Source organism: Lepisosteus oculatus, chromosome 5, assembly GCF_040954835.1.
Source record: "Lepisosteus oculatus isolate fLepOcu1 chromosome 5, fLepOcu1.hap2, whole genome shotgun sequence".
Classification (NCBI taxonomy): Eukaryota; Metazoa; Chordata; class Actinopteri; order Semionotiformes; family Lepisosteidae; genus Lepisosteus; species Lepisosteus oculatus.
The window spans coordinates 9,211,582-9,239,578 of record NC_090700.1 but is presented as its reverse complement, the minus strand read 5'-3'; the positions used below and the strand labels follow the sequence as shown (position 1 = coordinate 9,239,578).

The 27,997-nt window shown below is 36.1% G+C and overlaps 2 protein-coding genes across 3 annotated transcripts; one reads left to right on the top strand and one right to left on the bottom strand.

The window, feature by feature from the left end:
- Positions 1–61: 61 nt before the first annotated feature.
- On the bottom strand, positions 62–14,913 carry pcf11 (PCF11 cleavage and polyadenylation factor subunit). 2 transcript variants are annotated; one of them, XM_015341605.2, is made up of 16 exons: positions 14,533–14,913; positions 11,492–11,617; positions 10,373–10,558; positions 9,905–10,084; positions 8,456–9,447; positions 8,032–8,212; positions 6,793–7,441; positions 5,009–6,702; positions 4,615–4,720; positions 4,281–4,397; positions 3,138–3,252; positions 2,407–2,590; positions 1,957–2,112; positions 1,569–1,661; positions 1,222–1,257; positions 62–1,101 (listed from the first exon to the last, which is right to left on the bottom strand). In XM_015341605.2, the coding sequence occupies exons 1-16, from the start codon at positions 14,701–14,703 to the stop codon at positions 883–885; spliced, it is 5,205 nt and encodes a 1,734-aa protein (XP_015197091.2). In that variant the 5' UTR covers positions 14,704–14,913; the 3' UTR covers positions 62–882. The 2 variants fall into 2 exon arrangements, with proteins under 2 accessions (XP_015197091.2, XP_015197092.2); XM_015341606.2 differs by having other exon boundaries at positions 7,180–7,441.
- Positions 14,914–16,181: 1,268 nt separating this feature from the next.
- On the top strand, positions 16,182–27,990 carry rab30 (RAB30, member RAS oncogene family). The gene is made up of 5 exons (XM_006627791.3): positions 16,182–16,337; positions 20,907–21,007; positions 22,066–22,149; positions 22,590–22,773; positions 23,449–27,990. The coding sequence occupies exons 2-5, from the start codon at positions 20,915–20,917 to the stop codon at positions 23,697–23,699; spliced, it is 612 nt and encodes a 203-aa protein (XP_006627854.1). The 5' UTR covers positions 16,182–16,337; positions 20,907–20,914; the 3' UTR covers positions 23,700–27,990.
- The last annotated feature ends 7 nt before the right edge of the window (positions 27,991–27,997 follow it).

Sequence of the window (27,997 nt, the reverse complement as noted above, 5' to 3'; positions counted from 1 at the left end):
CTGGAAAGTTACAAAGAACTTTAATATTGCATTGATTAAATAAACACACAGTAGACAGATATACTTTATTGAAGGATTTTATTGTTTTTTTGTGTGACAAAGTCAGAAACTTTAAAGGAAAACGAAAACACTTAAAACACAGACTCAAAGCAAATTTTCATATTTATTTTATTGAATACCCAATATTGTCAAGCAGAGTTCCCCTTTTCATTAACTCTGCAAAAGACCTGAAAATAAATAACGTTTAGAATTTTCAACTTAATACTTTATGCAATTAGAAACCTGTACCACAAAGACGTATTCACAAAGTATTCTAGTCAATATTATGTCCCCACTGAATAAAAATATACACTTTAAAGTAAAGCAAAAAAACTAATATGGAAGCTACCTTACCTTTTGTACACCCAGCTACAAAAAAAATTATCATCCATTTAATAGATTAACTAGAGAAAAAAAAACCTTCATAATTTCCCCATTTTCATTATGACGCAAACAGTAACCTCTGCAGAACACGAGCTTAAAGAACAAACGTTAGGATACTTAAGAATTATTTACAAATGTTTTCGGAGACCTCTTAAAAATGCTTAAACCAAAATCAAAAATGCTAGTAGTAGGTTTATTATCATTACACCAAGAATAGCAAAAATAGATTTATTTATAAATTAAATCTTATACATTTTTTTCCAAGGTACATGTTCACAGAGCATTCACACAGCAGTAACACCTGAATTTGGCAGGTAATTCAAAATACAAAAATGTATTTAAAGTATACACAGCTGAGGACCCTGCCTCAGATATGAATATAAAAATATCTTTTCTTTACAAAACAAAAATACAGTACTATGCAGTCTTACTAATAAAAAACACAAAAAGCAGCATTATTTAAAAAATAATTGCACTGGCATCTTGAGTTTCAGCCTCCGGTTTTATATTAACTTCTTCTTTAACATTTTCTTCTGTGCAGCTGCTCTGTATATCTGGCTCTTCTTTAACACTGGTGCAAGTAGATGGGTCTTCAATTTCTTGCTTGATTAATTTATTTAAAGGATTTTCCACCGGGGCATTACTTGGTGATGGAGTGCAGTCCGCAAATGAAGATGTCTTTATAAAAAAAAATATAATTGGACAAATAAACATTCTAGCCACACTCAAGTACTAGCAAAAAACAGAAAAACAAATTCACTTCACCATTTCAGAGATTTACACAAAAACCTTACTTACATTTTTGTAATCTTCATAACATGAAGGATGGTAAGTCTGTAAATGAATTAAAAAGCACTTAGTATCGAAACTCTAACAGCTACTAAAATGAAAACAAGGTACAAGTATAATGCATTTTACTGTTGCTCTTTCAGTTTATGTGATAAGAGAACACTAGAATAGCAACTATACACACCCAGACCTAACTTTGTTCATAACACACATTACTCAACCTTTGACAATTGTATCAATTACATGAAAACCGTTGGGAAAATGCCTGCAACATTTTAGCTCTTCTCAATTAAGGACCAACTGAAAAAAGTAATCGAGTTGCCTATTTGACATTTCAGGTCTCATTCGTTACATACCTTTCCTTCAACACGAATAGCATTTTTAAGGTGCCATTCCTCTTCCTCTTCTTCCCAATACATCTCAAACTGCTCCTGGCAAATTTCACAGGACTTCGAGGAGTAAGAGAAAAAGATCAGTTCAAATGGTTACTTTTTTTAACTTGCTGTCTCCCCACCAAAGGTTCCTTCTCTTGAACAACCCTTTCTCCTCCTCTTACAATCATTCCAATTTGTTTTCCCAGAGATCTCAATATTTTTAGTAATGTTTCATAATGGAGAAAATTTAAAACACAGAGCAGCATTTATTTTAAAAAAGGCTAAGGAATAAATTAATATTAGCTATATATGTTTCACTTCCATAGAACGCACGCCCAGAACATTTAAAGAACTGACTATTTCGACTTACCTCATGAACTACATCTGGAGCTGCCTTTACACTTTGGAATTCCTTTTCTTTAGCAGCTTCTTGAGTCTTTTGCACCACTTCTTCATGAACTTTCTCAAAAAACTGGCTTTTTGCTCGCTCTTCAAGATCAGCTATTTCTTCAAATTCTATCCAGTCCTACAAATAAAAAAATTGACAACACTGAGAATGCTCTGCAACTTATCACACTATACAAGTAAATTAAACCACAGAGAACAATGGTATTACAGAAATATTTTGTAATACAAAACCGGACTTCTTGTGCTCATAGACCATACATTTTCCATTTTTCAACACACTAGTGGCACTTTTTAACAGTGATTAGCAAAATAAAAAACGTTATCCTATACCCTCTATCAAATTCCCTGTACAAAGTCCCAAGGAGCTACCCTATTAGGTTATGAGGGGCACTAGCCAGAATACCAGGCTTACCGTCAGACTATAGTACCACCTCCGATGTGTGACTTTCTTGCTGATGTCCTTCTCTGATCGGTTTTGCCGGTAATGCCAATCCAGATGGTCCGCGTACACATCGGTTTGTGAAGCCGTAAAACGCATCCCACAGGAATAACACTGAATTCCAGTGTAAAGTCTATTTATAACACTGTCATATCGCCTGTTAAGTAAAGCAGAAAAAATATTGATTGAAAAAAGCCAGTGGCAGTCATCTTGCAATTTATTACATTACTAGCTGTCTTACAAGACAACTAAGATGCATTACAGAAGTCTTTCTATAATACCCCTCAAGAATACTTTGCAAGCTTGTTAATTTTACGATATTTATTTTATCTAGCACATAAAATGTGTGAATTAGTCTGACATTTTCTTTTGCAACTGGACCTTTAAATAGTGCATTTTGCTGACCAACTTAGAATGAAAAATTCTTAAGGGTTTGCATGTTTTGTCAAAGAAAAACATCCTTTATGCAGTTCCATTTTCTTGCAATAATTTCAGAAATCCCTAAAAAGATCTCAAACTTAAAAAGCCCAAAGTCACATACAAGACAACTGAAACAACTGAAAACACACATACAAACTAAAGAAGAGATGATTAATGAAAGATCATGTATCAAAGTATGAATAATTACATTTCAACCACAATATACAAAGAACATAATGGAAACATTTCTTTAGTTTTCAAACACGCAAACGAAGAGTACTCACTGTTTCATATCCTCAATCATAAAACCAGTGAGATCAGGGAGATTCTGGTCATCATCTTGCTCCTCCTCCTCTTCCTCTTCAACCGCTGATTGAGACTGGGGAGGTACAGCTGTTTCTAAAAAACACACAACATTACATTATCAGTCACTGAATATTCCGAAGATCTAGAATAATGTTACAGGCGTGCACCTGAAATTCTCTTAAACATTACAACAAAATCATAGGAAACCACATACAGCACTATCTTCATTTAATGACAATTTAAAGGGTAATGGCAGTCCTGGTGTCTGACCAGTTATTACATTTCGGTAACAAAATAAATTGACTGCATCGCAAAATTTTAATTTTCAAATTAAGCACAAAATCATGAACTCTGTGGAAGTACTGTATGGTCACCATTTTGTCAAAGATGAGAGCGTGAGTTCACAAGAATCCTGACGCAAGGTAGCCCTTCTTGTTCACTAGTCACTGTAATAACTAACGTAATGTGATGCATGAATGAATAAGTACAGGTTGTGCACCAGACATTTCACCGCAGAAATGATCCAATGTGATCTGCGTGCAGAATTCAAAAATAGTATTTGTCGTCAAAACCGTCTCAAAGTCTATTGAGCAATATGTCTATTGGATAAAAAAAAGGATATATTCACAATCCTGCTTCTTTACAATATGATAAGGCCACCTCAAGTCACTGGAAGTTTTGTTGCTTCATTCCTAATCGCAATGACTGCAATCACAATATGGCGTTGTGCATATCTGAAAATTGTCTATTTTGTGATTTACACAGTAATGTTTAAAACCTCCAATTTACATTTTACTTTTAATGTGGTCTGAAACTCATCAGTGCCAATTCTTTCAAACCCCAAAACATAAAAACAGCATGAAGTAGTTAGGTGGGTAGCTGCGTCAGCATGCGTAGGCTGCAAAGGAACAAGTAATAGGTTTATTCCATGCTGAAAAGAGAAGAAAGAAAACAACGTTTTGGCTTTGGAGCCTTCTTCAGGTATGTGTTCCTCACACCCAAAGAAGGCTTCCCAGCTGAAACGTTGTTTTCTTTCTTCTCTTTTCAGCATAAAAATATTGCAGTTTCCTTTTAACGCAGTAATGTATTGATACAATTCAAAATGAACCAAAAGGTCTTACCACTTGGAGGTGTTTCAGTCTGTGTAGGTTTGATGATTCCAGTAGAAATAAGCTTTGATAACAGATCATTGACATCAACTTGCCCAAAATGGCTTTCAGGAGGTGTGAACTGAGAACCTGATAAAATATTTTTCGAATTAAAATTAGAAAAACAAATGTAATACAATTAGAAAAAAATATTTTAAATCAAATACAGATGAAGCCACGAATGTTAATCCATTCATTCTGATGTGCTAATTTATTAAACCTTGAGAAAATGTAGATAGGTCCAAGTCTAAAAGGTTATTTAATAAAAAGTTAGTCACAGACCTATCAGTCTGCATTATCACCATACCTGGTTGATTGAAAGGCACAGGGTTCTGAGACGGTGGTATATACGGCTGCCCTTGGGTGTAAGGAGTCGGAGGTTGGTTTTTAGCAAGGCCAGGCAGAATGTTCATCTAAGGGAAGAAAAACAAATTAGAAATACAATTATTGCCCATACATGTAATACATTTGACAATGTTGACTAGACTATCAGCTATTGCATTTATACTTTTCTTGCTATATTCTAAACTTTAAATCCACACCACATTACAGCATGAATAACGCAAATAATTGTTTCTCAATTTTTCTCTCAGTTAATATAGCCACAGTTATGGAGACAAACATTACCTAATTATTTAAGGCAGTGTAGACAATGGAAAGGGAAATTCAATGTACTATCAACAAATAGCCAAACTACTTACAGGTTGTGGTGGGATGATGGTTCCAGCTGGTACAGAGGTGTTCATGTTTCCAACTGTGGCACCAGCATTATAAAAAGGAGCAGCAGATTGGCAGTATGAATTTGCAAAACCAGAGGGGCCAGCACCTGGTTGCCCATTGAAATTTGATCCTTGAGGCATATTCTGTTGTCCTTGGAACTGTTGAGGTGTGCTACCAAACATGCCTACAGGTTCCCCAAATCTAAGATTTGGCATGTTGAAATTTGATGGTTGAGGATTGCCCTGTCCATCAAACTGTAATGGTCCCTGACCCTGAGGTGCATCAAACATTGATGGAACCTGTGGTCTCAACTGGTTTTGAGGTCCACAGAACCTGGGATGACCTTGCTGACCTGGTGGACAATCAAATCTTGTCATACCCGGTTGCACTGACTGCCCCTCAAATCTCCCAGGACCTAACTGTCCTTGAGGGCCCTCAAACCGAATTGGACCTTGCTGACCCACTGGGCTCTCAAACCTCATCGGACCCGGCTGCCCTGAAGGCACATCAAATCTTCCTGGTCCTTGCTGTGGACCACCAAATCTCATGGGGCCTTCAAACCTACCAGGACCTTGCTGCATATGGGGGCCTTCAAATCTCATTGGGCTATCAAATCTACTAGGTCCATGATGCATCTGTGGCCCATCAAATCTACCTGGACCTTGCCCATCAAATCTCCCTGGAGCCTGTTGTCCAAGTGGCCCATCAAATCTACCTACACCTTGCTGATGAGGTCCATCAAATCTGCCTGGACCCTGCTGACCCTGAGGCTCTTCAAACCTCACTGGACCAGGTTGCATAGATGGACCATCAAATCTACCAGGTCCTTCAAACCTCACTGGGGCTTGCTGTACTGGTGGTCCTTCGAATCTTCCTGGTCCTTGTGGGCCATCATATCGGCCTGGACCCTGTTGATGTTGTCCATCAAATCTTGACCCTAAATGTCCTGGTGGGCCATCAAATCTCCCAGGGCCTTGTTGTCCTAGATTAACATCAAACCTCCCTTGTGCATGCTGTCTTGTTGGCGCATCATACCTAGGCTGACCTAAGTGACCACTGGGCCCATCAAACATCATCAAAGGCTGCGGACCTTGTGGTCCATCAAACCTATGAGGAACCAACTGTCCTTCAAATCTTAATGGACCATCTGCAACAGGTGGTGGTGTATGTCCTGGAGATTCACATAGCATTTGACCTTTTGATCCAATCCTTTCTTTTCCTGGATGTACATCGCGCCTGGAAGTGACATCGTGGCTTAAATGATCATCATTTTCTGGAAGCGTGACAAGACCATCACCCGTCGAAGTGGCTTCAAATCTTTGGCTGGGGTTGGCTTCATGCCTTGGCAATTGCTGGCTTTCCAGTTCTGAGCTAGGTGGTCCATCAAACACTTGAACAGGGGACTTTCCAGAAGGTCCATCAACACTAATTGCCTGGTCAGGGTGACCTGGTGAATTATTAAAGGAAGGACCTGATTTAATGGATAATCGGTCATTTTTGCTGGATTCATCAACTCTTGAACAAGGATGATTTGCAGACTCCTCAAATTTGGGTCCTTCAGTTGTTCCACCAAATCTCCTTTGAGCTGCACCTAAACTTTCTTTTTCATTTCCATCATAAGATGGTCTCAAAGGCTGCTGTCGATCACTGTAAGGTGAATGATGCTCTCTGCCACCTGTCAAAACACAAAATGATTTTAAAAAATGTACAACGTGCAACTCATTAACATATTTCGTTTAGAAACACAAAACAACTTTGCACTTGCCTTCTGTCTTAAACTTTAGCCTTTCATCAGTACCACTATATTCACGAAGATCATCTGTCTTGATGTAATCCTGTCCAGGCCGGCCCCTTTGCCTGGGAACTTCTCTTTTATTACTAGATAATTCTTTAGTAATTTCTACTAATGTATCATGCTCTTCCAACTTCTCTTTACCGTTTTGAGATAACTGCTTATTATGTCCACGAAATCTGCTACCAGTTAAGGAAGAAGGATGCCTAGACCCTTTTGTAAACGGAGACCGTTTTATAAACTGGCCATCCCCAATCCTTGGTCCAGGGTGTCCTTTGGATGCCTCGCATTCTTTTACATGTGTTTCAGCATTTGAGTAGTTCTCTTCCTGACTCTCATCTGCATCCCAAACATCATTACCTTGATGCTGGACCTGTGTTCTTCTTAACTTAGCTTTATGCTCATAGTAAGATATTTCAGCATCTGACATATTTGCATGTTGTGAAGGCGGTGTTGATAATAACGGCTTCTTCTTTGATCCATATTGCCCATCTTCACTGTTTCCTTCCCAGGAATCAGACCTTTGCTTTTCTTCTTGATATTGAAACAGCTGTTTAATTTGGTGGGCCACACAAAGAAACTCCTCCTGGGTTATTTCTCCATCAGCATGCCTTTTGCTTGCCTTAGAAAAAAAGGTAAAAAAACAAATTAAATGATTGTTTAAGTACTTAAATCAGCCTCTACACTACATTAATATGTAACTACTCTCTAATTACAAGATACTGTCTAATTATTATGTTATTACAGTGGCTACTTTAATAATAATACCCTAGTATAGAGGAAGAATAATTAATTTTACATTAATAACCTTTCAACAAGACTTCTGAACTACTCACAATGAATATTTGTGATGAAAAGGAAAAATACTAAGATACAAAATTTGAACACCTTTTGATTAGTTAAAATCTTACAAACGAACTATTCTAAAGGGCAATTTTAACTTTAAGTGCATTAACATTGTTTTACTATTTTTGATGCCAAAACTACATCCAGAAAAAAATAGGTTTGCCTATTGAATTCTGAATCCATATTTTAGCGATTTACTTGCAAATTGACATTTTAAAAACCCCAGATGTGAATTTAAAAAGCTTCTATTTAAAAATAGCTCTGGGGATCTCTACAGAACTTACTGCAAAGCCTAAAAACTGGAAATCTGTTTTGATCAAGCAATAACTACCCCACATTAATGAAAAACAGGCTCTTAAAAAGTACCTTTTTAAGCAGATCTCTTTTACTTGCAGAGTTTAGCACCTCGGGTATTTGTAGGTTGGCATCCACACTTAATCGGTGCTGCTTTGACAAGCGAGGAATTCTTTGATTACCAGACCATGGTGTTTTGTGTCTTTGAGGGCCCGGTTTTCCATGTGCCAAATTCTCTTCATTCTGTTTCATACTTTAAAAGAATTGAGAATACAATTAACAATACTATTCCTTATTTAAAAAATTCTCACAACTTTGTTTTATAAACATTTGAACGGTTAAAAACTGTTTAACTTTCCTTTAACCCACTATGTACCCAAATTAAAAAAGCTGATTCCCACAGAACAGGTACATTCTATTTAACTATATAACATATAGTTAAGGACACTTATAACATGAATCTAGTTTTGTACACTACTACTCATAAAATACTTACTGTTTATTTTCCTCCCATCCGCTCCTCCATCTTTTCGGATTCTCTTTCAGTTCTAAAGGTAATCTTGGAGAATCCCTGGATTCAACACTTCTGTCCTCTAGGGATCTCTTGAGTCTTCTAGGATCACCGGTGTTCTTTTTCGGGATACTTCTTTCATCTCTTGCATTAGTAAAGTCATCAGTATGTGAATGCCTGCCTCCAGATTGTCTCCCCTTTCCAGATTTAGGGGGGGAAGATGAAATGCTTCGCGTTCTTCTCTTCGGTGAACGCCTGTCTTTTCTCTTCGGGGAATGCAATAAGGGTGACCGAGATCGTGACCGCGACCTTTTCCTTGCGTTTGATTTGCTCAGTTTTGGGTCCTGTTTATCAGAAGTTTCATTTCTCTCATGTTTGTTGACAGCACCATTAGCTAGTTTACTTTTAGTACTTGAAGATCTGTGCTCAGAGGCTTTGCTCGAGTCTTCCCTCTCCTTTTTCTCAACACCTTTCTTCTTTTCTTTAATTTCATCTTCTTTGACATCAGCCTTATCATGCAAATGCTTCCGTAACCTTGGATCTCTTTTGTTTAAGTCTGGTCCCTTGACGCTGTCCAAATCAGAACATTTACTTTTGCTCTGAAAAGCCTTTAGTGGAGAGGGTGACTTGGATTTTGGCTTATCTTCTACTACTGTCTCTTTTTTCACCGACTTCGATTTTTCAGTCTTGCTTTGTTTGTCAGCTGATGGATTTGCCTTTTTGTCAGGAGCATTTGAAGTAGTCCCTAGGTTGTAACTTTCCTTTGTATTTGGCACTTTCTCTTTTACCGGTGTAGACTGCTGACCAGCCCGATTCAAACGAGGATCTCTTGTGGACACTCTGATATCCTGCTGTGGTGGAAGCCAAGATTTGTCAGAGGGTGCAGCAACTGGAGGAGTTCCTTTACTGACAGCGGGGGGTTGGGGTTGGCTTGGAGCATTAACTTGTGACTTGATGGATCCCAGCTGATTAGCAGCCTTTAAAACAAAAGAAAACATTAATAAAAGAGCAGAACGAGGACATAACATTTGAAACGTATTTGAAAAAGAAAAAACATATTACGCTAAAATAAGATCATGCGTGGGAAAGTTGTAAAATCTTTAGTAAGATCTCTAGCAAATTACAAGGTAAAACAGATTAAAAATAAAAATCTCTATAACCTTCTTGCATTTAAAATAAAAATGGTAAAACTCCAAACCTTCAGAAGGATGTTCCCAATATGTAACCGAAAAGTTTATTCCAAAAGCCGTATACCTTGCATCTACCATAAAAAATGAAAACCCTCACCGCGGACCATTCACACCACACTCAATCACAAGATTTGTGCTGCCGTGCATTTCTAAAATGTTCTTAAATAGACCTGTCTGGTAGTAAGGGGAAGGACTAATCAATAGGTAGCAGCATTCACAACATTAATAAAAAAGCATCACTCACCAATTGGGCTTTAGTTTGTTCAAGCTCTAACTCTAGCTTCTTCTGCTGAAGCTCAATCAATTGTTTTTGCTTTGCAAGCAGCTGTTGCCTTATTATTTGCTCCTGTGTCACATTCTTCTCATTTACAACTGGGTGGGGTGCAACCTGTGGGGTACTTGCCCTGGGAGTAATTTCCTCATTCTAGTGAAGAAAAACAAAAAAGGTTTATCGAAATCAACAATTACCCCCCGCCAAAAATATCTTCTTTTCCTCATCTCTAAATTATCCCGAAAGTAGAGAAAAAGATATTGGGACGAAAAGGGTGTCTAAACAAAGAGGTAGAAAAGTCTAATTACTGCTTTATTTTTCTTCGGTTTGTGAATTACTTTTCAACAGCAGTCACGGTTTTTAATCAAATTGTGACAGGTAAAAAATGTCGATATTGAATAAAATAAAATTCACATTTATATGACAGAAACTATTACTTACCGGCTTTAAAAATCTAGGATTCACGTGAATGCTTGAACTATTCACATTTGGGGGCAGAGGTCTAATTGGCCAGGCAGGATCTAAGGAGTTCACCCGCACATCTAAGGCATACAGTTTCTTCAGTGGGAAAATTTCTTCCCAAGTGGAACGCAATTTGAAAAGACTTTTTCTAGTGTTCTCATCCACCTAAAATAAAAAGAAAACTACAACTTGGTGCTAAGGTACATTTTTACAGCAACAAATATCCAACTCGGGTTTCAATTCATTGATCCGTCTCAAGAACAACCCTAAACTTCACAATCTGCGAACATTACATATGGACTCAGATATGGAGCTTGGTGCTTCACAGTATAATTATATACAAACTTTTAAATGTAAAATTATTTTTTAACCAATGAATAAACTTTAAACGCTATTTCAAAAGTTTAGTGAATCTAGTGATCTAGTGAATCCTAAACTATACACATTTGAATACATCTTCAAAAGGGCAAAGTTCTTACACATACAGGAATTACTTCCTATATAGCAAAATGCTGAGCTCAAAGCTGCTTAGAAATTTACTACTGTACATAACCCAGCAGCCCCAGTACTTAAGCAGATGCTGATCGCTTCCAAATAACTTGCAGACAAATTCCAAGAGCCCAGGAAATGCTGCTCATTGTTCAAACTTCAATATGACATTTGGAAGAAAACTTTACATTTTACACTTTATTGCACACACAAAGCAATAGATTTTACATTTTCATTTCAAACATTAAATCTGATTAAAATAAAGTAAAATAACATTAATATCAGACTTCCAAAGTTATATTTAGATCAATTAACATGAACCTTTAATAAAACCGATAAATGAAATATAAAGTGATAGTTATTCTATTTCATTTAACACACTTAAGTTGTACGTAAGTTTGTGCACAAATTACACTCAATTCAGCATTTCTGCAACATTTTGCTGCTACACTTGTTATATCATATAGAATTAAAAGCAGCAACATTAACTTACATAGAAGAGTAACATTAAAAGGCACATTAAAAGAACTACATCTATTTTACATCTGTTACAAAACCCACATCATCATGTTTCTGAAAAGACGTGAATAACTCCAAAAGAACATATACCTTTTCAAAAACACAAATAAATGTATGGACTAGGTTTTTTGTGAACGTTGCAAGATACTCCCGTCCAACATTCTTCACAATGGAATCCACTAAGTATAAAACTGGAAGCTTCTCTGCAGGTGGTGCCTAAAGTGATAGAAAACTTGAACAGTTTAGAACATAGCAAAACACTTAGATCCCATATCATAATGTTAAAGTGTCAAAATCCATCTTGGCACTTTCATTTCTGGTTACACATTAGGGAAATCTATGTCTACTGAATCACGTACTGCTTGAACAATTAAGATGCACACAGAAAAACGGAATGTCAGAGGTCTTCTCTTCTACCCCAGGATGAAGTTTAAGGGACACTAAAACACATTACCTTTTCTCAAGCAATCACCTTTAAGTTTTACTAATTCCCCTTTTAATTACATATTTAGAATGATGTTTGCATTTGGAATTATTGTAGTGGGAAAAAAAAATCCATGCTGTTGCAATAGGCAAGAAGTCTTCAATTAGCATCTGGAAAGAACTTTCTCCTCAATCCCAGGTTTTGAAATGCCATTTCAGGCAATTCAGTGCCAGCCCAATTGATTACAACCATTTTGCTGAAGACATCAAGACATGGCAGCATTTGTTTCATTAAAAAAAAATGTAGGTTCAAGATCTTGAACAGTCCAACACAATTAAAAAAATTCCAAGAAATTAATTTCATTCAGGAAAAAAATCTGAATTATAATCCTTGCCCCCAGAGGTAAAAATGTTCCTTTGTTTTGGTGTTAGTGAAAAACATTTTGAACTTCTTTCAACAGTCATGACACCAGTGCAAAACTCTTAAAATTGTTACCATGCATGAAACCTTAAAACTGAATTTTCTTAGAACAGGCATTTAAATGTTTAGTTGAGCTCCTTAATTTTCAAAATTGGCAAAAACCTTCACACACGTCTTCAAAGTAAGCCATTCAAAGCACATTTTGAGTATTCATGTCCATAACAATCAGTTAATAGCAATGTCTTTCTTGAAGAAATATTCAGCTTCAAAACAATCAGTCCGTTAATTTACCTCGGAGAAACTTGTAGGCCCACTAAAAAAAACTAATCACAAAATAAAAATATGGGTGAATAAAGTGTTCAATAGAACTTAATTATTCATTCAATATTTAGCATTACAGGCACCAATGAAAAGTTCCACACCGAAACTAAGCTGGTAATCAGATCCAGAAAAAAAAATCTCGTTGCTTTACAGATGTAACAGCAAAAGTATATAAAAACAAGCAATAGTCAGATCACCAAAAGGGGACAAAAAAAAACTTGTCTGCAGAAAAAAAATGGCTAGTTGATCACATTTCATGTGTCTTTACAACACCTAAGAACAAAGATTTCCCAGCTGCAGTGACCACTCAGAAAGAAATGTAAAGAGCAATATACAACACTGGAATCAGAATTTACTCTTTGAACAGGAATATTCCTGTAGTTCAACAGACGTTATATTTTGCCGACTAAAACCTTGAATTAGAAGGACAGTCAACAGTTTTGAACCTGAAACAACCATGTAGAAAATTTAGCGTCTTCCCGGGATTGCAATATTTGATGAAAACCTCAAACAGTTCCGTTGTTACACGAAAATAACAGAAAATTCAAAGTGTCCCCTCCTAATGTAACAAAATGCCTGCACAGTCAGTTTCAAAACCCGACTTCAACAATGAAGGTCAGGTCAGGTTATAATTACCCAAATGAAAAATACCAATTCGCAGAATGTTTCAAAAATGTGGCTCCAAAAAAAGGTCACGTTATAAAAAAGGGAAGCTATATGGTGACGAACTTGAGAAGGCACTCCGACACAGGGAATAAAATAAGTTTCTCTCCCAGCCTAAAAAAAATAGATTTGAGGTTCACGACTGAGACCTTAAGCATTGAAGTCAAGACCACTAGTACAAACAAATGTTTTACCAAGGCGATTGTTTTTAAACCAATAACTTACACCGGGAAATAAAAAAGACAAAACCATATTTAATATTTTTTATTGTCACATTTTAAATACCATTCATAAACATTCAAAATTCATGTATTAAGACGAGTAATCACCACTCGACAATCTGGAACTGCTCTTGGTTAACCCATTTATCAGCCGCACGAAGGATCTTAAGCTTGCTATTATTACCAGCTTGAACATTGCACTCATAAAAGCGCTTTTTAATCAGGTTTTCAGGCTGCATTTTCAACCAGGAATACCAGTACCACGGCTTCAGCCTTCGCGCGTCGCGTTTTTTTACTTTTAAAACACTCGTGCCAATCCTGTTAATGCATTTGCGAATGCCACTTAAAAAGTACGTGGATTCAACATCGCGATCAATGCTGGAATTGTGCTGGTAAAACGCACAACAGCAACGCGACGGTGGGGGAATTTTATTCAACAGCCTAGAAAAGGATTGAAGGTTAATGTAAAATGTTAGCGTTCTGGTTGAAAATGCAGGAAATTACGTTTAAGGCCCGTGGCACAGTTTTCACTAAAGGTATTGCACATATAAAGCAAAACCTCACATTCGTAATAAGATATTGAGATTAGAGAACGCAGTAATTTATACTCGGACCCTACACCACGTGCTAAAGGATGATGTCAACTTCTTTAAATGGCCGACCGTGTCTTTCACCGTCGCCATATTGTATAATTCCCACAGTACAAATAACCGCACAATTACTCGGCCACTTCCACGGGTTACGCAGAAAAAAAAATCAAATTTTTAATTTTTAAATACTAAGTTATGTTCATAATTAATCTGTACTAATGTTGGGCTCTTCTATCAAATTTCATATTTTCGACAAATAATCTAGTGCGTTTTACGAATGCTGTTTCGTACGTTCCAAATAGAACAACTGTTTTAAGGGCCTAATGTTACGTTAAAACCTAAGAATAACACCGTGGGACTGTAATTTGGCAGGCCGAGCTCTAAGTTACAGTGAAGAGAGGTCGCCATGTTGTGACTACTACGGCTATAAATGCTGTGTCGAGAATTAAACAGTTGAAATGAGTTAAAATAAAATTCTATTTTCATAAAAACCTTGGCGATTTGTGCTTCGATAATTGCGACGATATCCTTGGCGAAATGCAGGTTCTCCTCCGCCAGAATGGTCAGCATATTGATGTGAGGTTTGCTGTTGAAAGTCAAATCTTCAAGGGACGACTGGTACTCTCTGCAGGCATCTTCCCTCGCTGCGTCGTCCGTCATCATTCGTCGTGTCTACTCGATTTTCCACTACAATCTTATGTATTTAGCTAAAGTAAATGATAAATCAGTCCTTTTTAAACATCATCGGACATATTTTTTTACTTATCCTTTTGTTACGCTTCCAGAGAGAAACCGTTTCTCCTTTCTCTCCTGCGTTAGCTTCCGATCTTTTTAGCAACAAGATGGCCGCCGTGCTTCAATACACTGGCGTCATACAAAATTAGTTAGACGCCCAGCTACGTCGTCGGCTCTCGATTGGTCGGTTTGAGTCACTGGCGCTGTGACGCCCTCTTTTGTATTATACAAACATTCGAACGCTGCCTTCAATTAACGTGATTGGTTGCCACATACCAAAAGACTATGCGCCCACCCAGTGAAATGGGATGACTCGGTAACAAGTCTCAAATGCCTAGGAGTTGTATTAGCATTTTAACAATCAATTAAAAAAAAACAACAACCCGTAATCAGTCATGGTCGATTAGATACGAGAACCACTGATGTTGCAGATATGGGAATGAAGAACAACAAAATGAGATGCTTGTCAAATTTGAAATAAAAAAATGCATGGGCAAGGTTGTCCAACATTAAAACTAGTATGTAGTGTGCTGTGAATAATGGCCACTTGCCTGTTTACCGACTTACATTTTCAACAAAGAGCAGTGCAATACAATTCAAATGGTCGCTTTGCACATTATTTCACCCTTGACAAACCTCAAGCTGATTTTTAAAATGTAATTATTTCATCGCCTTTTATGTTTTATACAATATCGATTTTTTCCTTTGTTAATATAATTAGCTAAACATTACATTGTAGCAATGAAGTGTTTCTGTGTGACTATTTTATATAGGATGACATATAACACATTCATGTTTAAAATTAGGTTTGCCAGATTAGAGCTATTTGACAAATGTTAATTGACAAAATCTATACTTTCATCTATAAAGGAAAATGTAATTGCAACATGTTTTTTTTTTCATTTTAAAGAAACCTCCATTTAAATCTACAATCAACATGAAACAATGTGTGAATTTAAAAAGGTTAAATGAAATGTCTTCGATTATTATTATTATTATTATTATTATTATTATTATTATTATTATTATTATTATTACTGTTGTCCCGCTCATCATAACATCATAATGGAATGCCCCTTTCACGTAAAATAAACCCAACAACATAGCATTGTAATTTAAAACAAGCAGTTCTAACAGTCATTGTGAAAACAAAACTACATTTTTGGCTATTCCCCTTTCTGTAAAAGTTGTTTGTTTCCAAGATCACTTAAGGGGGATGTGCTCATTTGTTTTTCCCCGATAAAGCTGTTGGGAAGTGTAGGTCATTCGCGATCAGTTGTTCTTTGAACAAACGTTTCCCCTACAATACGGACTACAAATCCCAGAACCATCTCTAGGCTCTTTTTGAGCATGGCAGTTCTCCTCCCATTGGAAAAGGAATGATGTCATTGTTAAACAGCAAAGGAAACTCCTCTGCAATCATTGTGCAACATTGGAACCAACCTCTGAATACTGGCTGGGTTGACGCTGCAAGACGAAAAGACAAGTTAAACGATTATCCCTGTGAAAAGCAAATTTTATGAATTACATATAGCTCATGTATGGGGAAATCCCCATTTTTGGTAAGTTCAAATACGATTTTTATGTGGCCAAAGCATGTCCATTATGGTTTGATTTTTTTTGTCGAGAAAAGTGAAAAGAAGGGTGGTACCAATATCAATAATTTTTATGAAGTAATAAAATATGCAATGATTCGCACACTGCTAAATTTGTCAGGCATGAAATTAATTTTCCTAAACGTTATTATCCCACGATTTGTATGGATGAGGTATTTTTTGCAGCATTTTTAATTGCTGATAAAACAACTTGATGTGTGACTAAATTTCAGTGGGTTGCATGTATTACATTCATGATTTGTATATGCGTGTATGCACTTCGAAACATTGATAACTGGAAATAACGGAAAATTATTTTATCTTACTGTTTCTTTCATTTCTGCAAAAGCTTGCTTCTAAACGCAATGTCTATTCGTACGGTTAAATTAGACGTATGCCTGTTCAAAAGAATATGGTGGATTTAAATGTTTACTTTATCTGAGTCTGTTGTTTATTGTCTTTAAGAAGCTGTGTAACTGATCCGATTATTTTGCATTTATCACCAAAATTACCTCAGAGTGAATTTAAATTAGAAAAGCAACATTCCCTATGTTACTGCACAGTCCTTTAACAACTTGGGTCTTTTGAATATTCTCTGCACTGAAACTTTTGATTGCGGGGTTTCCAGAAAATCTGCTTACAAGAAAGGTAGAGAGATTCAAGACAAAAATGATGGTGAAGAGCTGCGTTTCTGTCTTTGAATTTCTCTTCAGTATTGTGCGAAAATGACAAAACAGAACTCCTAATTTGAATTCACAGCGGGCCGGCAATGTAAAGATGCATATAACGACCGTTATTAACATTGAATTCGATTTTTATAATTCTGCAAAGGTTTAGACAAAAGCATAGGCTTGTTTATGTAGAAGATAAAGGATTCGTGGGTGTTAGTGTATGACCTGCTATTCAAATGCTGCAGCTGATTTGCAACCCTTTCTGACCGCTCCTGTGCTCACAGTCCTATTCACATTCACCTTTGGTCATAAAGTGGGACAGAGTTAATAATAATAATAATAATAATAAACTTTATTTTATATAGCGCCTTTAAAGGTGGCTTCTCAAAGCGCTTTACAGGATGACAATAACAATAAATAAGAAGACTACAACAATAAATAAGAAAATATTTCTTATTTGTTAACTTCAAATCAGACTTCAAATCAGGCTCATCCCCCTGTAAGTTTACCATTATTTAATAAAATCCATCCACCTTTAGTCAATAATAGGCTCAGGACTTAGATTAGGAAAATGCTGAGATTCAGAATAGTGTCTGCTACAATGCAGTAACAAGGAAGTGTTTGAGGAGCTCTCCCCAGTGCTGAGTTTAACACCTGCCAGCTCAGCCTAGTCCATATTCATGGGGAAAATAAATATTTCTTTGTAGCAGGTTAATTGATGGTCTTAATTACATATATAGTTTCAAACCTGGCAGCTCGGCAGGTTATTTTAATTTCCTCAAATGGGGGCAGTTGTCAGTATTTTAAATATATATAATAATTCCATTTGGACAAGTTGACCTTTGTGACCTGTGGGGTAGAAAGATTCCCTTAAAGTTCCCCTTGCTTTTACCTTGACTGGTTGTCCAGCTCAATAATGTACCATGTATACTGTTCTCACAGTAAGAACAGTGCCTTGATGGCTTCAGTCCCTGTATTTAAAAAGTGTGTTTTCCGAAGAAGTTCCTTTTCAGTTTCTGCATGGCTAGCTGTTTTATATTGTTCGGTAGCTACAGAAACGCTGTCTAGAGGAATGCATTAAGATTCTTTATGGCAATACCCTGAGTCTTTTACCATATAGCCTTGACAACGTAGAGACTCACAAAGAACTCTGCCATAGCAACGTGGTGGACTTACTGTCTAATAAGCAAGTCCTTTGACTGTATGCCAATGTAATACTGAGGGGTTGTTGCTTTTGAACTCCTAGATAAAGAACAGCATTGAAAATAACCTCCTCTACACACATATGTGTACATATACAAACTACTACTGAATTTAGATATGTACTTATTCTTCTGTAGACCTGTTCGTGGAATAGCAGATATTGTACTAAATGAGCTTGAGATCAACAGACTCCTGCCATTTTCGATTTCCTTATTTGAGTGCTGAATTTTGTACCTCTGGGTAACAAACTCAATTAAGCCTAATGAAGAACCTCATTTTAGCAAAGCTGTTATTTCCGGGCTAGTATTACACCAGGTTAAAATGGATGTCAGTTCACAGAATGTGAATTGTTAGTGAAGAGTCAAACACTGTGATACAATCCGTGGCCATCAATTAGTGAGACCAGAAAGAGTGCCTGTTTGTGTTTTGAATTGCAGACATCTAGGACTCTTTATGGTATTGGAATACCTATAAATATAGCTCTTCTATTTGTTAACAAATGTTTCCATGAGTAAATGGAGAAGGGGAAACCATTTTGTTTAAAAATATATATTTGAGTCCAACTGTTAATAGGTACAAGTCGAATTCCCCGTTCCAATGTGTGGAATGATACGTAATGTTTCTTGTTGACGTGGTTTAAGTGAAGCATTCATTTGGGCCTTCGGGGGGCTTCCTGGTTTGTTTACAGTTGAATTGGCACTTTGACTGTGCATTGTTTGTGGATTCTGTATCTGCCCTGTAGAGACATTGTTTCTGCTGTTTTGGCTCTGGTACTGTTTATGTCCGATCGTTCACAAGAACCTTTTAGGACGGGCTGGACTAGTCCCCTTTGTCGTCTTTGTGAGGCCCATGGTGCTTTCTTTCTTTTGCAGTGGTGTCTTCTCACTTGCAAACATACCCCCTTCGTCCTCTCTCTCTTAGTCTCCAAGGACCTTCCCACCCACCTCCCTGAGTGTGGCTCTGTGTTGTTTTGGATGTGTCGTGAAGGACATCGGTTGTCAAAGCCGGTCCTGTGTCCCTTTGTCCACTCTCGCCACCGTCGTCCCCATGTTGTAGAGTTCACACTTGTGCTGAGGCTCGGGTCTTCCTGCAATTTATGGCCCTGAATTATAAAATCTTTGATCATATTTGAATTTTAATGTTGAGAGACGTATTCAACACACACATTCAACTCGTTTGAAAGGCTGTTTTTCGAGACTTTCTGAATCATTCTTTTACCTGTAATCTCGTTTGGATTGTTTGTAAGAGCTGCTTTGATTTGCTCGCGGGTTTGTAGAGTGCCGTTTTATTTTCTTCTGAAAAAGACTCCTCGTGTTTTCTATGACTGTTGAAAATGTGATATCGTTCTGACCAAATTCAAATGCATGTTGTTTATGTGTTAGTCTGGTTTTCCCTTAAAGGATAGTTATATAAAAACTTCGTCCAAAATCAATGTCTTTCTTTTGTTCTAGTTGTGTGTACTATTTCACTTTCAGACAGATGAAACCGAAAAAATGGGACCTCCTTAGTTTCACATCTGTTTTTCTTATGCAGCACAGTTTAATCTGAAATGTGTTAAAACAAAGTAGAACATTAAAATCTGTCCTCGTAACAACCAATGTTCTGGGCAGAATGAAATCTTCCAGTTACGTAAGTTACCTTGGGAGTTAGTGAAAATGAAAAATTAGGTCAAGTATTTAAGGCAGAGTTCGACTGGGTGGAGTTGTTGTAGTTTCAAAAATCCAGATATTTATTGGTGTATGAATTTCAAGATTTAGGCTCTTCTGCCGTGCTGGTGCTTGATAACATACAGCAACACATTTGCTATCTAGGGTTTTTATTTTATTATTGTTAAAAAATTTTTTTTCAAGTTTTCCATTTTGAGTCTTTCCAAATGTTTTTGCTTTTCCTAACTATTGTTTTTCCTAACTATTTGTTTTAACTGGTTTGTTGCAGGAGTGATATTTCAACCCGGCTTACTCATAAATGTGTTTAAAAAAATATTTTACATTACTAGGTGTGCACTGCATGTGTCTTTCAATTTTTATGTGAACGTTTTACATCTGCAAGGGAAGGAATCACAGAAGTTTTCATAGCTGTCTTAAATAAATGGCCTTTCTTTGTCATCACAGGAGCCTTATCATACAAGTAAAATACTGTGGGGACCTGTGTTCTTGTAAGGATCCACAAAAATGCTAATGTCATATCGCATTCTTCATAATTCTCATATATTCTGTGAACAATAAAGACAGTCAGAGGGAAGAGCAATGTTAACATACAATATTTTACAAAGGAACAAGTAATAGGTTTATTCCATGCTGAAAAGAGAAGAGAGAAAACATGTTTTGGCTGTAAAGCCTTCTTCGGGTGATAGGAAGACACACCCGAAGAAGGCTTCACAGCCAAAACGTTGTGTTTTATCTCTTCTCTTTTCAGCATGGAATAAACCTATTACTTGTTCCTTTGCAGGCGACACATGCTGACGCAGCTACCCACCTGAACTACAGTATTTTACAGTTCATTGATTAAAGCGCTTTGGATAAATTCACAAAGTAATGAAATTACTACGATTACCAATATTTTGTCATTTCATAATACTGCAGTTTAATAATTTGAAGTATATACAGGATTAAATCAATTCCAGACTTAACAAAAACCGCTTTTCCCTTTTCATTTTCTGCAGTTGTGTAAATGAGCATGGAAGATTATGACTACCTGTTCAAAATCGTTTTAATAGGGAATGCAGGTGTGGGAAAAACCTGTTTGGTTCGACGTTTTACTCAGGTGGGTTACATTTTTAAAAATATGTTTTTGCTGTTTTTTTAACCTCCTACAGGGGTGAATGCCTGAGATTATTGATGATGTAATTTTAGTTAGCAGACAGGTTCTTTGGAGGTAGAAATTGTTAGATCCTGTAAAGATGCACACGTAAAGTATGGAAAAGTAGAAAAAAGAGAAAAAACTTTCAAATAAAACAGCAAATAGCTGTTATTGCCTTTTATTCATTTTCTTATTGTTTTTTTGAGGCATGTTGACTCACAAATCAAATGACACAATGATTTTATCATATTTATCAGCTTAATGAAATTATTATTGCACATTTAATTATATTTTGCGAGAAACTGAATATACATCATCTTCAGTAAAGCCCAGCTCATTAAAATGAATTGCTGATTCATTATGTATTCAGCATTTTTTAAATTTGATTTTTAGAGGCTGTTTTTTATAGAATAAAATAAAATATTTATTCTAAATATTTATTCCATAGAATCAGATAGAATATTTTTATACTATGTGTTCCATAGTTTATCTGTAAATTATAACATTTTAATATAACAATTCTAAATTGAGTTATATTGAACTGGAAATTATTATTTAAACCTTGATTATCCGGTTGCTGTTTTTCTTACTTTTGTTTTTAATTTAAGTACTTTGAAATGCATAGAAGTGTTTCCTGCCACAGTCGAGTGCATACAGTAGATTCAGAAGCAAAGCTTTTATGCACAAGGTTTGAAAAAGTTTTCAGGCTAGTAGGGTTCCACAGTTAAGACTCAAAATAGAATCTCTTTCATGCCAAGTGCCATAGAAAATGGTCTCTGGAGAAGAGGCTCTCTAAACTTCATTGAATGGATGGATATCAGTGTACAGTAATGTAGTGTAGGCTGTGTAGCACTGTGGGCAGAGACCAATATTTTAGCACTTTCAGGACTGTGAATCAGTGAAGCATTCTCTGCAGAATCTGAATATTCTGTTTTGATGCTTTGCTTTTCTCTTTTTTTCATTTCCCTGAAATTAATCAGATTTCTGATTAAATCTTTATCACATCCCCTTCTGTAATACAGGGCCTATTTCCGCCAGGACAAGGTGCGACAATAGGCGTTGACTTCATGATTAAGACCGTTGAAATAAAAGGGGAAAAAGTAAAGGTGAGTTACAAGATTTTCCTTGAGATTCACAATTTTTTACACAAGGAACTCCCTCATCCTTCTGTTCTGTTGTAAGTAAAACATTGTAACTGAGCAAAAAATGCACTTATTGTAATGGCATATGACTTAGGGGTAACTAATTATTTTCAAGAACCATTGTATATCATCTTAATTAGGGGAAATGAATTAGATACTGCACTCCTATTTCCAGGTATTTGTTTTTGTGCCTATGTTCTCCTTTTAGGTTAAAATAATAGCGATGATAAATTATTTAAATTCTGTAACAGAATGAAGGAATTATTAACTATTTGCCTGTGGACTTGTGATTGAAATGATTGTGATTTTGTAACAGGAAATAGCTTTCCAATATTGCAAAATGCATTCTATGTATGATATGTAAGCAAAAAAACCAATCTTTTGCCGTTGAAATGTCAATACAGCTACAGATCTGGGACACAGCGGGACAGGAGAGGTTCAGGTCCATCACGCAGAGTTACTATCGCAGTGCCAATGCTCTTATATTGACCTATGACATCACCTGTGAAGAGTCTTTCCGATGTCTCCCTGAATGGTTGAGAGAGATTGAGCAATATGCGAACAACAAAGTTGTGACCGTCCTAGTAGGTAAGAAGTTTCAGTTTTCCCTGATGGCTCCAACTTAAGGAAAAACTGTCCAATTAGTAGATTCCATTAAGTAAACTAGCATAATGTCTTTCAGCAGGGGCGATAATGTGTAATGCTTTTCTAACTAAAAGTTAGTTTGGTTTAATCATGTGACCAAACTAGAAATGTGATGGTATTTGGGGAATTGCAAGCACATTTTAATTAAAAATATATATATAAAAGGGAGTTGTTGTTAGAAATAACTACAATCTGCCACGCACAGTTACCCAGGTGGGTGCTGTGCTGCATTCCAGTGTTTGAAGAAGTGGATTCTGCCCTAGTAAAACATTTTGAGACTTAATATTTAATATCTGCAACTTAATATTTAACTTTTGATAATTCATGCATTGTGATACATTTCTACCAAACAACAGTTGGCTCTATTTTTGCTGTTTCATTTCAACAAGAAGGGAGGGATGTATATTGACCCCAAACATCCGTAAGATTAAATTTGGATGTCATAGTTGACTCCCTGATATCCTAAAAAAATAATATTATATAATATTCACATCAACAGAAAGCTTTCATCATAAGCAGCATAACAAAATTGCATTTACTAAAACTTGACAGGAGTTACCCACTAATTTATTTTTTTTGCAATACCGTTCTTTCATCCTTCTCTTATGTATTTTAAAGGCAATAAAATCGACTTGGCTGAGAAAAGGGAAGTTACAAGGCCGAAAGCAGAAGAATTTGCAGAAGCCCAAAACATGCACTATCTGGAGACCTCTGCCAAGGAATCCGACAACGTGGAGAAACTCTTCTTGGACCTTGCCGTTGAACTGATCCGTGAAGCCAAACAAAACACACTGCTCAACAATGTAGCCTCCCCAGTTCCCGGGGAAGGCAAGAGCATTAACTACTTGAACTGCTGCAGCTTCAATTAGCACCAGGGCTGTCTAAAACAGTGGTAAAGCCCTGAACACCTTTTGGAAGTGCAGGTGAATGGGAGGGGCGGTGACGTGCTTGAAGCGTCAAAGGTGATTCACTTTGGTGTGGAGGACCGGTTAGCCGGTGAACCATAGGAATGCGCTAATGGAGAAGTGGAATAACCTTCCAACGGATCTGTTCAATTCTTCTCGTGCAGGCGTTTCACACACTTGCTGCTACACAATTTCAGGAACACCATACCTGTTGAAACCAGGACCCCCGTCATTGCAAGATTTGATTCATTTTGGGTAACTCTTCTGAGAAGCAGTGGGATTTGCTTTTTCTAGAGAGCATCCAGTGGCAATTCGTAAGGAATCACCTTCCACCATTGGTGGAGATATGCAAAGCTATCCTACAATCTGCAAGCAGATGGACATTCCTGACCTTGTGGGACCTCGTGCTCAGCCTGAAAGGAAATAATTTTTCACAGACACCAAGCTGCTTGAAGATACTTTACCAGCAGTATAATTTTTTTTAAAAATCAGAACCACAAAAAACTTAGGCTTGTGGAACAAATTCTTAAATCTTCTCTTAAGTCTTTTAACAAGGGACTCGTCTAAAATAACTTGTGATTCATGTCATGACATGAATGTGGAATCGTCCAATATATACAGAATTCTTCTGGAGTACCTGAGTAGGTTTTATGTGAAAACTAGCATGGTGTTTTCCATTTTTGTTGAAGGGGCATGCATGAGTTAAGATACAACCTTTATTTCATCACCAGCAGTAGCATTTTACTAGTGCTGTTCTTGGTATGAAAGGTAAAAAGCCAATTTAAGCCAATAGAATCAAGCTTTTTATTCACAAAATCTACAGTATGTGTTGTGCCCTTCCATTGAATTACATATACTCTTAATGCTTTCTTATAATGACTTAATATTGGCTATCAATGTTTTAATTTCATGTAATATTAAGAAAGCAGTAGGTTTAATGTCTAATATGGGCTATTACAAAAGTTTATAGAGCTATTATTATTATTGGAGTAGTGTTGACATTTCAAATAAATGCAGTTTTTCAAGTCTCATTTTCAGGAAAATTGGAAATGTTTGGGATTTCAGTGGTTTTGTTAAAAGTTTAGTTCATTGAGCTTGTGGTCGCTGCATTGTATGTAAAGCCATTAATTCCTTTTGGTATTGTAATTCTAAATTTTGCGTCCCAAGTTTCACTCCTCAATTTGAAAAGACCTTATGTAAATAATATATACATCTCCTCCCAGCTTGCCGAAGACAACAACCAAGGAAATTTGATGAATCGTTATTTATTTTGTAAGATGAGTGTTTCCCAACTGGTGTGGTGCCAGACATTAATAGGAGCACCATGCGATTTTGAAAAGCTACACCAGAGAAATATTTTATTAATTTTCTCATTTTTCCGGGCAATGGGAAGCGGTAAGATTGATGCGATGGCCTGTACTGTTATTAAATGTTTTGGTGTCGGCACCTCATTGTTAACCTGTTCAATTCCTAAATCATTTTGGTTTTTAAGAAGAATTTAGTGGTAGCATGAGGTCCTGTGCTAGTCAACAGAACACAAAGTGCAGGGCTCAGCCTTAGCAGTCTGGGAACAGTTCAGTGAATGAATGTGATCAGAATATTATCTGGTTGAGGTTTGGTACAAAATATATGGTGGTATTAAAATAACTAGACTTATTCCAATGGGCTGCCATCTGCCAGTAATGTCCTTTTCTAAAGAAATGAATTAAGGAGACAAAAATGTAATACTTTATTTGTATACACAGTTTCCACACTCTGTAGCGTTCCGATTTCTTTATTTTGTGACCGCGAGCGAGTTCTTTAAGTTTCAAACTGTGTGTTCTGTTTTAAATTTGTAAAAAAAAAACATTTCAGAGTTTTTTGGGAAGTGAAATGTGACCAGCAGGTTTAAATTTGCAGGCAGATGACGTTCCTTGATTTGAGCCAGGATAGAGAGTTTAGATCAGCACTAAATTCTTACCAGTCCAGCACTTTTATTTTGTTAAACTCTTTATGGTATCTATCATAGTTTAAAATGAATATGACTAATTTGATATATGTGGGGTATGGGTTTTATGCAAAATTAATGTGGTTTCAGATTAGTTGTATTTCAGTGATGTGATTGAGGCCAAGAAAAGATGGATCTAGATAGTATTGTGCTGAAAATCTGAGTTTAATTGCTCACACTACAGCATATTTTTCTGAGATATCTAGTAAATAACCATGCAGGTTCTTAGTGCTAGTAATTATAAAAGAACTAATAATTTCCTGTGGCCTGATTTAAGTAAAGTTTGTCTGAATCACTTTAACTTTTTTGTGCATTGTGCAGAACCTTAGGCACAATTAGTTAAAAACCAGCGGCACACATTTAAAATTTGAAGTTTTTTTTTTCAAAATAAAGCTAAAAAGTATTTTATTAAATAATGGGAATGTAACGCACAGGACCTTGGTGAAAATGTAAAAATATTGTGTATGTTGTAAGTGATTTGTTTGACTCCAGAGTATCTTTTTTTTATCTGTTGATTGAATTTTGTTCTCAGTATTTCATTAAAATCCAGGACAAAGTACAGCTGAAATCATCAGAGCAAACTGTGTCTTTAAAAACATTTATTCTTAAACCTGGTGGTTGTACAAGATTGTGGTCTCTGTCTTGAGTTAATAACATAGATTTCTATTCATTACACATTCTTATGTGGAACCATGTTTTTGTTGCTGAAAAAAAAAAGTTTTTTTTATGTATTTTTATTTAAAATCCTGCCCTGAACCTTTTTTTTAAAAATGCACACCACTTCCCCATCTCAAGAGAGTATGTTTAACAGGTTCCCCTAAATTGCCTGTCACTAAATATTGGGAACACAGGCTAGTAATTGACACGAAATGTGTGCAATGTGTTTATAACAATTGTCTTTGAGGGCTTAAGGATACATAGATATTTACCCCAGTTTATCACTCGATTACTAATGTTCATCTACATAATTGAACACAGTGAAAATTATGAAAGTTTATATATTTATAATTTAATGGAAACCTATAAGACCTGCTGGGCTCTCCAGGACCAAAATTAGAGGATCTGGATATACTAAAAAAATATTAATTAAAATTTTGTATACTAAGTGGTGTCTTTCATCGTGGTTAATTACAAGTGAGCCAATATAAATAATGGGTTCTTTGTTAAGTCAGATTCTCCCCGCTATAACATATACAGGTGAATTATAACTGTTATACTAGGAGGCACGTTATTACACAAACTGTAATAATAAAAACGAATCAAAACTAAACACAAAGCCTTTCAAGTTCTCAAATAAGCTCTTTATTTGTTGACTGATAATCAATAAATCATTTTTGGTTATTATAATATAGATTATTCGCACAAGTTTTTTAATGTTGTATTGTCTAGCCTGCTGTGAAACCAGCGTGGACAAAACTTGTGGTCTTTACTTTTAATCAGATTTGTTTTTTTCGGCTATCTTAGTTTGTGAACTCATCATACTTCATACAGAATTTACCTGAGAGGTGTCTAGTTTTGACCATTTTTATACGAGAGACATGAATGTTTTCCATCATTTTTACAATGCAGGATTTCAGTGTTACGTTTCAGGTTTTTTATTCATTTTATCTTTTAAAGTGTTTTGGATGTTATATTGCACCTAAATCCCATTGTATATGTTCAGCTTTTTAAATGCACTGCATGAACTGTGCCATATGCGTTGAATGTCAAGCTTTATTTTAATGGCATTTGTAAATTATTTTGCCACATAATGCAGTATTTTACTTTTTATTCATATTGTTTTAAACTACTAAAGTATAACATGCAGCCGTTACTTGTTTTTTTCGGTAGGGTAAAGTAATTGTCAGTTCTAGTATCTGTTTTGACTTTTTTTTAGCACCGTGGTGATAAAGAGCCATTGGTAGGAAGGGCCATTTCAATTATTCAGACCTGTGAAGGGTCTTGTGTATAATAAAAAATTATCTAAAGGACAAAAGCTTTCCTTTTCATGAAAAAGGAATTTGTCTATCATGCTAATCGTGTATTTCCGAACAGAAAATGTGAACAGTACTTATGTAATTTTTGTTCAGTATTTCCAGTTTATTTTGTCTAAATGAGATAATGTAGCTGAGGAAATAAAACTACCAGAATTTACTTTGTCTGTGGAAGAGTGAATGTAAAATGTTAATATTTTTGTCTTTATTTTTAAATTGTATTGGCTGATAATTTTACTAAATGGAAAACGGCTTACAAAGTTTATGAATAAATGTGATAACCCATTACAAATCTGATGAGA

Excerpts from the sequence above, each read along its gene's own strand:
- pcf11 (XM_015341605.2), bottom strand. The coding sequence starts at position 14,703 with ATGATGACGGACGACGCAGCGAGGGAAGATGCCTGCAGAGAGTACCAG. Across the intron at positions 8,213-8,455 it reads GGATGGGAGGAAAATAAACA|TATGAAACAGAATGAAGAGA; the intron begins GTAAGTATTTTA and ends ATTCTTTTAAAG. Across the intron at positions 2,113-2,406 it reads GGTGGTACTATAGTCTGACG|GACTGGATAGAATTTGAAGA; the intron begins GTAAGCCTGGTA and ends TTTTATTTGTAG.
- rab30 (XM_006627791.3), top strand. The coding sequence starts at position 20,915 with ATGAGCATGGAAGATTATGACTACCTGTTCAAAATCGTTTTAATAGGG. Across the intron at positions 22,150-22,589 it reads TAAAAGGGGAAAAAGTAAAG|CTACAGATCTGGGACACAGC; the intron begins GTGAGTTACAAG and ends ATGTCAATACAG. Across the intron at positions 22,774-23,448 it reads AGTTGTGACCGTCCTAGTAG|GCAATAAAATCGACTTGGCT; the intron begins GTAAGAAGTTTC and ends TGTATTTTAAAG.